A 12,859-nucleotide genomic window follows, 5' to 3' on the forward strand; every position below is an offset into this window, starting at 1 on the left:
ATGGATGGCCAAGTTTTTGTCCCGGAAATCTTTGAGGATATGAAACTAATTTCTCAGATTTCCCAGAGGCACTTATCACTGGATAAACTAAATGATGCCCTACAAGTTCAAGTCTCTTATATTCTGGTGGTGTGTGATGAGATAAACCATCTTCAAAATTGCCCAAGTGTAAGCATTTCCTGTTCAAACTTAAGTGACGCTATGATGAGAAGTCTACCTCTTTCTAACTTTTCTTTACTCTCCATCTTCAAGGGGCAGCCTGTGAGGACCACAGATGTTGTTGTTGACACGAGCAACCAGGTCTCCTCTAGAGGGTGCAGGGTTTTCTGGCTCCTAGAGGTAGACATCTCTTCTCTCCCATTTCTCTACTGACCTGACTCATTTAATGGCAAATGACAAGTGCTAAGTGCGATACAAATGAAGTCCACTTAATGTACAATCAAATAAAAAAAACACTGGTATTCTTTTTTGCACACTTTACAGTAAAGAGTAAAATATGAAACAATTTCAAATTTTTGCCTGTGCAAAATTACTAACAAGAATACACACATGTATATTTCAGTTTGAAAATCAGTATAACTTAAATGAAAGAACCATGAGAATCATGACAAAGAACAGTTAACTTTGGATTTTGTAATTAATACATATAATTGTATGTATATTACTTTATATTTAATCCAGGTGGTAAAATAGATTCTTAAAATGAATTCGTCAAATCATGAAGGTCAAATATAATTCCTCAATGATGCATTTCAATTAAATAAAAGCTGTTTGACTTGCAGCAAAAATCAAGATTTAGTAGTCTCTGTAAAATGCTTATTTAAATTTAATTATAAACAATCAAAAGATTTTTTAGAAACTGAACAAAACGTTGCAAAAAGAGATGCCACACTGATAAGGTACTCCTCTGGCAGGAATTGTTACACTGTCTGATATAAGTAAAAATTGGTACATGGCAACTGTGTTCCAATACTTAAATCAAGTAATTTGGAAAACTTGTTGAGTATTAAGTGTTTTACATGCATTGTATTTCACATATTTTTATTTCCATTGTCATTAGCACACTAGGTTGCTAGACACTAAATGTTTTTAAAGGTCATACATTGCAAATTTCAAAGCTACGATGTATTCCAAATCTCACCGCCGCAGTGCTAATGACTGAATTATTCAATTACATTTACTGATTTATTCCATTTCACTCTGTACTAAAGCTACTTTCACAGAATTTGACAGCAAAAGGGATTTTCTGGACATTTGCACCAACCATAAATGTTCCTTCATAAATGATCTCCAACATATTTATGCATCATTTTGTGGTTTCATATCTTAACTATTAAATAAGTTGCAAGTTACTTGTGTAAAATATATTTAAAAATACATTAATATTCTATTGTTTTACCTATTAATTAAGCTTTGGATAACTTTACTGTGTCATGTAACACTTTTTAACGTATAAAATATTTCATTAAAGTGTAAATGATCTCTCAGAACTCTATAAGTATTCAAAATAAAATATCATTGGATAGCACCTCTTCTGTCCTTTTACCTGATAATTGTGACTTAATTTTATTGCAGTTGATTACTATATATGCTAACATGACTATTTCCCCCAACGTTAGCACACTCAGCCTTTAAACAACGATGGATTTAAAATTTGCTATTAAAGTTGGTGTACTGTCTCTTTTCATATAACATTTTAATTTTCACAGCTATTCTTTTAAAATGTTTCAGTGGAATCTGTCTTTATATAGATATTTTTCTGAACTGCTTTATTCTTTGCTAACTTACTACTTTTCATTGTTTCAAACAATAATATGTCAAACATAGAATATCATTAAAAAGAAAAACCATTGTTCTCCCAGAAACCTCTATTTGAGTCTCTACTTAAATTAGAACAAGACTTCACGTTGGTCAAGTGCAAAGTGAGCGCTGCTTCTTATCTCACACTCCACCCACTTTGACCCTCTAAGGGATCTTGTCGTTACGCACATCATGTGTTAACACTGAAGCACTGATACCATAGGCACCATCGCTGACATTACTCAGCTGCAGAGATGGATCTCCAGCAGGAAAACGACTCAGAACTGAATCTGGCAAAGGACTCCAGGAGACAGCAAAGGAAAGGTAAGGACATGAAAAGCTCCATTTTACAACAGCAGATATCCTCTGTGGGAATAAAGGTTGAAAATGCTTCTCAAGATCTTCAGTGGAAAGACAAGAATGACCACTGCAAAGGTTACATATTTAATAGACGCACAGTGTAACTGCTCTAGCAGGTATAGTTGGCGTGAAGACTTGTGGGAGAAAGGGTAGGGATATAGCTCACATGTTTTTTCATTTGTGAGGATCAGGGCTTAAAGTTGCAATACCATATCCTCATATGAATCCTGAGGACTCATTATTTTCAGGCATTGTTGTAAGTTGTAGGATTTGATCAACAACTCATGAAGCATTATATTTCCTGATGATGCAACAGCATATTCTGAGAGCAAGATTACAGTGATAGAGTTGGCTTTGGGGGGGTTCAAGTTTATTTATATGATTCCCTGTGTTGGGGGGGGCTCTCATGCATGAAAACTGTCTAAACGATGTTTCTCTTTCTGGTTTCTCTCGCTGCGGATTCTCCATCACCTACAGAGAAGCTCGTGGTTGGGATCCTGGGGTTCATCTGCTTTATCTTGATGTTCACTATAGTAAGAGTGATGCTACTAACTTTCTGTAAGTTTTGAAATATTTCAGGAGAACTTCCCATCTTAATGTATCTCAGTGCTTCTAAACATTTATGACATTGTGGAATAGAGGTCTCATTTAGAGGAAGCATTTAGATAATTGTGGAATGTTATCTTGAATTGTCAAATGCATAAGAGAATGATTGTAGAGAGCTTTTTACTCATATTCATTTATTCCAATTTCGTTACTCAAATATTTGCTTTGGAAATCTAAAAAATCTTATGGAGAAATACAAATGAATCATTGAGATTGGTTAAATCAATATTGTAAGAAATGGTGAAGTGTGATCCTACAGTCTTTTGAAGTACTCTTCCCTTAAATTGTTATTATTGTATTCATTTTTCTTTGTGAAATCAACTTTACTTCAGATTTTTCTTCTCCTAAAAATTCACCAAATTTCAATCTCAGAAACTGAAATTATGATGTTTTAATTTGAGCAGTATTCATTTTTATTAGGAGAATCACTGTAAATTTTTCTAGGTTTTGTAAAACTGGAGAGGGGCATTTTGTCTACAGTAGGAAGGATGGAAACATATACATTATGATTTTCAAACTTCTGCTTTAAATACAGTTTATATTCTCCATTTTAGGGAAAACAAAAATATAGTATATTTTATGGAGAATATACCTTATAAAATATGGCAATTAAGTGTTCATAAATATTGATTATTGGAGAGTGTTTTCTTCTTATGTGAAGAACTACAAATTCAAAGTTACCATGTCCGTCCCTGACTTGGTGCCTCAGCTGACTAGAATGTGCTCCCGTACACGAAAATATTGCAGGTTTGATTCTTCGTCAAAGCTCATACCCAGGTTGTCTGTTCAATCCCTGTATGGAGCGCATACAGGAGGCAACTCGTCAATATTTCTCTCTCCCATCCCTGTTTCTCTCTCTTTCTCTCCTTTCGTCTCTCCTTAAGATCAATAAGCCCATCCTCGTGTGAGGATAAAAAGTAAATGAATAAAATAAAATCACTATACCCATTGTGACCAATGGGCTTAAATGTCCTCCTACTGTAAAAGATGAACAAATAACATAGCTCTTCTATTTAAAAAAAAAATAGGCTGCATTCATTGACTTTCTGGACATGAGAGTACAGATATATTTTTATGTATTTTTTAATGTGGTACTAATATTAAGGGATGAGAGATGTCCTTTCTTCCTGATGTGTGTATGAGTGCTTTTTGTTTTATATGTATCAGCCTGTAAGTGTGTATAGATATTATGCTGATGTATGTGTTATGTATATGTATGCATATATGTAGGTTAATTTTTTTAATTCAAACTGTGTTCAGTTAAAATTCATAATTTTTATGTTCATTAGTGCCTCTAAACACTTCATAATTTTATAGAAAAAGCTCCCATTTTAAAGTATGTCTTTAAACTATGGGCAAAATTGTTATCCTGAATTTCTCCAAAAGGTTTATATATCAGAAACATTTTTTAAGAAATACAAATAAATTCCTCATATTGATTAATCCATAAAGTGTAAGAGTTGGTGAAGTTGGCTTCTCAAGGCTTTTGAAACGTTTTCCCCCAAATTATCATTGTTTCATTAATTTTCCTTGGTAAAATCTATTTTATTCCAGGTTATTTTAATCCTAGACCATATACCACATTTCAAAGTAAGAAACAAAACTATTTTGCTTTATTTAGATCAACGTTAATTGTGTATAATAATTTTTTTCTAGCGAATGTAATACTGGTGCAGAATAAGTCTTCTTTCTTGTATATAATATAAATTATATATTATTTTAGCAGGGAATCAGAAAGGTACACCAGAGAACCAGACAGAGAACTGGACAACAGGAGAGCCGAAAGGTACAGAATTATTTTCTAAGCTCTAATAGTAGTACAGCCCATACTTTGTCGCCAACAGAGTCAAAATTTAAGTTTCTTTTTCATGGTGGGGGGAACATAAACATTAAATAAATGTACATAAGTAATGCATATAGACAAGTGTTTTTCTTAACCAAAAATATGAGGATATATGGACTTAAAATCATCACAGAGAAGGGGAAGGGGCAAGCAAAGGAACGGGAGTAGAAGGCTCACGGACACAGACAATGGGGCAGACTGACTGCGGGAGTGGGAGGGGGCTGGGCGGGGTGGGCAATGGGGAAACGGCGGGACGAATGCAACTGAACAACAGTACAAAAATAAGTAAGAAAGAAAAATTCTTCTTTGACAACAGGGAATGGAAAGATACATAATTATTTCCGAAGTTGTGATACTAGTACAGTTCATACTTTGTCTCTACTGTAGTCAAAATTTAGAGTTTTGTTTTCTTTTTTTGGTGGGAAGAACATAAATTATAGTACTGGGCAATAAATGTCCATAAATAATGAGTGTACAAGAGTGTTTTCCTTAGGCAAAAGTATGAAGGAATATTTATTTGAAATCATCACACCCACTGTTGCCAATGGGCTCAAAGATAATTTTGGTTTTCTAAAAAAGGGGCTTCATTCATTGACATTCAGGGCATAAAGAAAGGGGATATTTTTGTTTATGTATTGGCTTAATATGGGCACACAAATTTGGGAATAAGAAGCTGACCCTTCTCTGTGAGTTTGTGTGAGTGTATTTTGTTTTATACACACCAGTCTGTGAGGATATATACGTAGGATCTGCACTGCTGTGTCGCCACTTATGCAAATACCAAAATTAATTTTCATTTTCAAATGTGCATTGTTCTTGGATAAGAATACATTACCTTTCTTCAGCATCTCGTTGTGGTCGATGTCCACCGGAGTGGTTAATGTATTCCAACAATTGCTACTACATCAGTACTGAACAAAAGACATGGAATGAGAGCCGGGTGGCCTGTGCTTCTAAGAACTCTGTCCTGCTCTATGTAGATGATAAAGGAGAAATGGTAAGATTTTTAGTGTTTCCAACATGTTATTTAAAAGGGTATTTTATTTTATATTTTTGTGGAATTCATGTGTTTGGATATATCTGTAGTTTATTTCTTTTAAAGACTTAATATTTTATTGTTTGACTCTATAATATTTTATTTATATCTGAGGCCATTAAAGTCCATTTAATAGTTTCCAGTTCTTGGTTTTCAGAGACAAACATGCTTCTATAAATGCTTTCTACCCTAACGTGATCTTTGTTACTTAATTTCACCATGGTCATGGAAACTATAGATATCGTTGTTCCTATTATAAGCTGAGATTCGATCGTGAACTGGATGTTGCCAGTCCGCTCCTGTGCGCTCTCTCATCACTTCTCCTCCCTCCTCATTTAACCACTATTCTGATATTTCATATTACAAATTATCTTTGCCTTAACTTTGGATTTTATATAATGGGAATCCTCCATTATGCATTGTACGTGTCTCCATTAACTCTCACATGACTTTTTTTTCCAATGAATCCATATTTTTGCATTTACCTGAAGTTTGTTACTGTTCACTTCTATATTGTATATACCTGGCATGTTCAATCTACTCTATTCAGAATATAGATGTTTTAGTGTGTGGGTATTATGGGTAATTATTTAATAAAAATCCTTATGCATGTCTTTTTTCCAGATCACTTAAAATAATTTACATTATATACAAGTAATACATATAATATATATTTTTATGATAATTGTTATGTTTATAATATACTAATTTATAAATATAATTATTACAATTGTATATGTGTATAGTTAAAACGCAGTGCTTTTTTTGCATCAGAGAGAGATTGCATATGTATGTGCCTAATATATTAAATTATGCCAGCACTTTCTAGTTTATTGTGTAAATACACAGTATATCCAATAGTGTCATGATCCAAAATTTAGTATTGCCAGGAATTTTAGTGCCGCCAATTCTGATCATTATATGAGTATCATTGTGCCATTACTAGGCGTTGTCCTGACACTGATCTATTGAACACATCCTTCAGAGCACAATTCACTATGAAATTCGCCACTGTGAGAATGAGAAGTGCGTATTCATGTCTTTTGACCATTTTCCTGTATGTCACCTGTTATTTTCCTTCTTAGAAGTTGTTATATTTTGGATATGACTCTTTCTGAATCTGTAAGATGCAAATGGCTTTCTTGACTGTTGATTACAATTTTCTTCTCCTGTTGGAGTCTTTCATGACCAGCATTTATTAATGTTACCAAAGTCGAATATCTCAGTTTGGGTGGTAGTGATTATTTTGGACATATTTCAGGATTTAGTCAAAGTTCATGCAGATAATCTACTGCTTTTCTCTGTATGGTTTATCTCCTTTCTTTATTGATTGACTTTTACATTTAGGTTTATAAGATTTTGAGAATTTATATTTGTGTGATGTTGTGTCTGTAATGCTGTGTGGTAGAAGCAAAGTTTATACTTTTCTACATCATCATCTAAATCATGCAGAATAATGTATAGCAGATGATCTTGTCTTCATAAATGACATTATATGCATGGGCATACATATATTTTAACATAAAATTTGAGAAGTTGTTCATTCATTGTGTGTCAAAAATTATTTTTTGGTCTTTTCCTGTCTCTCTTTTTAGTCTCAGGCAATATTTACACCAGTGTTGGTTTTACTGATAACATTCTCAAGCTCTCTGAGGCTCCATTAATTTGTCCCTCTTTCTCTCTCCACCCTCAGGAATCAATCCCTTCTATCACTCCATCTTTAATTTCCTCACTTCTTTCTTCTGCATCTCAAAATTTATGTAAATGTATTGAAATTTTTAACATAGGTAATGATTCTCAACGCACAATTTTATTTGATTCAGTCATACCGTTTTTATTTCCCTAATTGTTCTGTCGCTGCCATTATATTTTCATGTAGTTATTTGAACATAATCTTAAAAATGAATATTAGGTAAATATTTATTTATAATAGTAACTATTAAATATTTGTACAATGAATCCAACGTCTTGTCCCAGTAAAAGTTAGGTTTTATGGCAGGATGTTCCCGCTGAGTATGGAAGATATTTTTCAGTTGCTTGGCATGTTTTTAAAATATTTGTTAGTATATATTTTCAGCAATATACTAGAATGAACATGGATCCTCCTTCATCCTTCTTAGATTTATATTTTTATAACTTCAGTAAACTATTAGTGTAGAATCTTCTCTCTTGAAGTGTGCTGACTCAATTTTTAAATTCCTTGTTATTAATTTATTTTTAACCTTGATTACTAGGGATTCCTCTTGCGTATGCATAGCTTACTTGACAACCAATGATTTCTTAAAAAATGTATTCAAATACCTCAAGTCCCTATGGCTTCTACCCTCTGCTATTTGATATATTTGTGTGTGTGTTTCTAAGAAGTACTTATAATTTTAAAATCAGTTCTCAAAATCACCTTGGCTTTTTTCTTTTTTTTCCAGCTGATCATCTGTGCTTTTTCTACACAGTGCAAATTTTCTTTTCCATCAAGAAAACACGTGTAGAGAGTTAATACCATCTCTTCTTCTGTGTTCTCATTTTTAATAACTTCTTGTTGTATTTATTATTGGCATATTGTTTGACACAAACAGAGTAAAATGAGGATGGTTTCCCTCAATTTTAACCTAGTCAATTCAGCGTTTTGACCTGAAAAGGGAGTGGGCAACATAACAACCCCTTCCACTGCTAATCCAGTCTTCCCCGGTGGCAAAACATTGATATTTGCAGCATTCCCCAAATAGCAAACATTACAATTCCTACTTGCTGTACTGAGACAGGGCTCGGGGGAGAAATGGGAGCAGTCCTACAAATGAAGACTGCAAGTTTGCTCTATTCTTATTTGAATCTCTAGCTGCTTTTTCCAATAATAAGTACTCATGTTATTGTTACTCTTTTATCAACTCTCAGTAAAACTGTTCTGTTTGTCCTTTCAGCTAATCGTACTCATACATTTTCTTAAAGTGTCCCTGTGTAAAATTGAAAGACTATAACTTAGAAAAATTAACTTTATTTAGCTCTTCATTGTTAAGATCATCTTTAATTTCTTTGCCAATATACAATGTACTTAGTACCTTAATATTTTGTCTGTCCCCATTTGAAGTCTCATAGCTTGCCATCTAAAACTTTGCCTTTGTCAAACTGCTTTAGAAGAAGATTATAAAATACAAATTATAAACTACTATAACTGTATCTACAGAATGTTGATTAGTACATTAAAAGACATTGATATAGGTTCAGCCAGGTAGGTCAGGTCGTGAGAGCATTATTTGAATACACGAAGGTTGCTGGTTGAACCCCTTGAATGCACTGAGGAGAAACAGTCGAGGATGCATAAATAAGCGGGATAACTAATTGATTGTTCTCTCTCAAGTCAATAAAAATTACGTAACAAACAAAGCAAATAATAATATTGGTTTAAAAAAGGAGGTGAGTTTATTTGGTGTACATCTAATCCCTTTTTAAATGAAGAATGGTAAAAATGCTTACCTAAGTATGAAAATTAAGAAGAGCTTAAAAGGTTGTGCACTTTGAAACTTTTATCAAAAAGTTGTGTTTTTAATTGCCAGTTATAAAAACAGTCACAGCAATGTAAAGCGCAACATGGAGAATATTGTCAATAATATTCTAGTGACCTTGCATAGTGTCAGATGGGTTCCAGATCCATTGGGGTAGTCACCTCTCAAGGATACACATGTACAAAACAATATTGAAAGTCAACTGTAAGCAAAAACAATTTTTTAAAAAATTGTTCTTCAAAATGTGTTTTCTGAAAATATCAATGTTGCATTTTGCTAAGGTCAATTCATTAATGTCCAAAATTATTCACATTGTTTAATATCAACAAAATCTGCATTCAAAATCTCAGTGTACAAAGAAAAACCAGGGACAAAAGAATTATGGTATAGTCACTTAAAATATAAAAAGGTGCTGTGACCATGTGCCTCAGTTGGTTGGGCATTATTCCACAAAGGGAAATGTCACTGGTTTGACTCCCAGTCAGAGCACATGTCTGTGTAGGATCCTGTCTGTAGGACAGACAGCCAATTGAAGTTTCCATTTCTTTCTCCCTCCCTTCCCCTCTTTCTACAAATCCATCAATAGAATCTTTAAAATAATAAATAAAACAAAATTGGATATAAAGCTTAATACTTCTGTTTTATTCTCCCACAGTAGCCCGGTTGTCGATTTCCTTTTTCTTTGATGGCTTGTGCGTCTCACAGCAACATGCAAGATCCTTTTTCTCCTATTCTTCTGCCTCTGATGGTTGCTGGTTGGCTTGTTGGACACGTACCCGTGCATTTTCAGCTTGGGCTTCTATGTCATCACACTTCTTTGCTCAAGAATTTTGATTCCCAGATCTTTACGAAGTTCATTAATATCCATAACATCAGCTTCAGTTTGCCTAATATAAGCTTCTCCCTCTCATGAGTAAGATATAGGTCATCCTCTGTAATTCCCTCACCCTGCACCTGACATTGAGGGTAAGTTTGGCTATTCCCAGACACAAGATTCCTTACTTTTGAACTCTCCTCAGGAAAACCACCAGATACTCTTGGACCGGTCCCCACTTCTGCAACAAGCTCTTTCTCTTTCTCAGCAACTGGTCTTCGGGCCTTTGGAAAGTTGAACTGACGCAGTGCATTGACCAATAAGTAATCTCCTGTTTTCTTTTCACGCTGTTCACTGAGACCGGTGGGAAGAGATCCAAACTGTTTAATGGACTCACCAGTTTCTTTGGCCAGTTGGTTAGGATACTGCTGCTTCCATTGCAGCCGTTGCCTGAATTCAGGTGAATCTTGAGGTGTTCCACCGTGATTCAGTCTTTTGTATTTCCATAAAACATTATCTTCTGGATGTTGGATATGCTGGACCAGCTGGGTGGGGTCCCCTACAGTTCCTGGATTGCAGGACGTGGTTAATTTGCCTATTCACTCACTTCATCAGTTGTCGATGGGCTGTGCAGTTTACTTAGCCATCACCTCCTCTTTTAACTGTCGGCAAACTTTATTTGTTTTTTATAAATGCAAATTAACCTATCAACTTTTACTTAACTTCCCTTAAAATTTGTTTTTGCATAGAACTTTTTGAACATTTTCGGAAAAGCTCCATGGATTGTACTTTCACAGAAAAATAATATTTCCTGGGTGTGGAAAAATGCCTCAACATTCCTTTTCAAAAAGTAAGTGTCTTTGGAATGCATATATTTTATTCCCTAGTGCTTGCAAATCAGGCCCTAATCTTACAAATTAAAAGCAATGTGTAAACAATGATATGAAAAATCTATTTAAGTGTCTTTGGAGAAAAACATTAGGAAATATTCAGATTTAGTATGTAAATATTACTGTAGATAAGTTTTTCATGTATTAAAATATTTACATGTCACCAGATTAATGATTTATTATCTCTGCTTTTCAGATTTCCAAAAACTTCAGAGTTGGGCAAGAGTTGTGCATATGGAAATTTTGACCCAGAGAAGTTCTCTTTCGCATCTTGTTTAGAAAACAGATCGTATGTTTGTAAGCACCAGGCACCTTAGCTTACCTACACTTGGCATAATGTTCCTCTCACCATCTGTAAAGGTCACATTTCCAGCTTCTTCAGGAATGCTGCAATTACTTTTGCAAAACTGATTTTTAAGAAATTATTTTGAGCTCAGTTTTATTTCACCACACAATGAAGAGGGAGGTGCTGAGATGTCCCATCTCCCCTGGCCCCCTGGGTGCAGCGCCTCCCCATTATCTGCGTCACTCACTGGACTGGGATATTTGTTACTGAGAATGAATCTACTTTGACACATCATAGTCAATTAAAACCCATAGTTTTTCTGATGCTTCCTTCTTGATATTGTAGAATTATAATAAAATCTATACTTATGTTGATTTTTAAAATATGTATGTCCAGGTACATATTCAACATTTTAAAATCTTCTGTTATTTAATAAAGGAAATCAGGTGTGAATTATGAATTATAATATCAAGTACTGTTACTTCTAAGTCTAAAATAACATGAACCATTTGAGAAACATTTTCAGTATAATTGATTTTACATGACTCTGGAATGCAGAAATTGAGGACTGAACATATCGGCATAGAAAGGTGTGTAAGGCAGTCCAGTCAGGGGAGAGAAACCAGGGATGAGTTAAACAATTTTTAGCTCTTTTGGGGGGTAGCCTGCAGAGAGGGATAGAAGAAAATTACAAAACTTACCATATGTTAAAGAAGAGTAATAAAAGTAAGAATCACATGGGACCCAGGCCAACTTCCTCGCGGGTGGGTTTCAGACTCCATGGCAGACAGTGTGACTACAGAACACTTTGTGGCAGACATGGTCACTGGCCTGCTCTAGGAGAGAGCCGTTGCCAGTCTGTGGCTTTTATTGTGGAGGACAGATTTCACACTGTGACGGGCAAGTAGGAAGACTCCCTGTCAAACTGTCAGCAGACAGAGGCTGGAGAAGAGGGGACTATGGCTGTGACTAGCCACAGAAACTTGCTGGAGGGTAAATACCACAAGAACTTCCTGCACACATGACCCTGTCAACCACAGCACTGTAGCCAAAAGGGCGAAAATCCATGAAAGCAGCAAAAGGAGCCCTTCTTCTCCAGGCCCTTCACTGAAAGTAGCAAGCCAGCTGACTGGAAAAAGGTTAAAGGATCTGATTCCATTATCTCAGGAAGGGCACCATATACATATTTGGAGCAGAGAGTACTAAATTCTTAATTGGCACTCACGGTTACTATGCAACAAGCCCAAGGTTTCTCCAGGAAAGCCACGTGACTATGCAACACGTGCTCAGAGAATGGAACCAACACCAATATCTTCTGAATCTATTTGGTGCACGTAGGGTAAATGGAGGAAATCTGGCTTCCTTACCCAGATGTGTAGCGAACTAAGGTAAGTAGTGTTCTCATAGTCTCGAGATTGGGCAAGATATGTATTCCCATAGACTTGGGTGGGCTCGCATGCACAGAAATTCGCTATGTTACACAACCTGTTTTGGCTCTGCCAGCTTTGTTTACTCTTAGCATGTAAGGGAAATAGGGGCATCGGATGCAGGGGCATGCAGTAGGCCATGAGAAAGGGGACAGGTGACATGCCATGTGACGTGCACGGGTACACATGTTGCAGCATGCGTGGATCACCCACCCTTGTATAAAGGCATGTCAAGCATCCCTACAGCTTGGCGACTTTTCTTCTGCCTGCATGAATCCCAGTGAACCTGTCTGGACTTGA

At 35.3% G+C, this 12,859-nt stretch overlaps 1 protein-coding gene across 1 annotated transcript; it reads left to right on the forward strand.

Annotated features, from left to right (window-relative positions):
- On the forward strand, positions 1-11,163 carry LOC129084619 (NKG2-A/NKG2-B type II integral membrane protein-like). The gene is made up of 7 exons (XM_054590819.1): positions 1-193; positions 2,047-2,122; positions 2,618-2,718; positions 3,211-3,254; positions 5,445-5,606; positions 10,706-10,806; positions 11,043-11,163. Exons 1-7 carry the CDS (start codon positions 1-3, stop codon positions 11,161-11,163), a joined length of 798 nt encoding a protein of 265 aa, XP_054446794.1.
- Positions 11,164-12,859: the final 1,696 nt, after the last annotated feature.

This window comes from Pteronotus mesoamericanus, unplaced genomic scaffold, assembly GCF_021234165.1.
Source record: "Pteronotus mesoamericanus isolate MK-2021 breed Mesoamerican mustached bat unplaced genomic scaffold, CSHL_Meso_final scaffold_21, whole genome shotgun sequence".
NCBI classification, from domain to species: Eukaryota; Metazoa; Chordata; class Mammalia; order Chiroptera; family Mormoopidae; genus Pteronotus; species Pteronotus mesoamericanus.

Coding starts and splice junctions, on each gene's coding strand:
- LOC129084619 (XM_054590819.1), top strand. CDS start 1: ATGGATGGCCAAGTTTTTGTCCCGGAAATCTTTGAGGATATGAAACTA. Junction 194..2,046: donor CATTTCCTGTTCAAACTTAA/GTGACGCTATGA, acceptor GACATTACTCAG/CTGCAGAGATGGATCTCCAG. Junction 3,255..5,444: donor TTTTGTCTACAGTAGGAAGG/ATGGAAACATAT, acceptor AGAATACATTAC/CTTTCTTCAGCATCTCGTTG.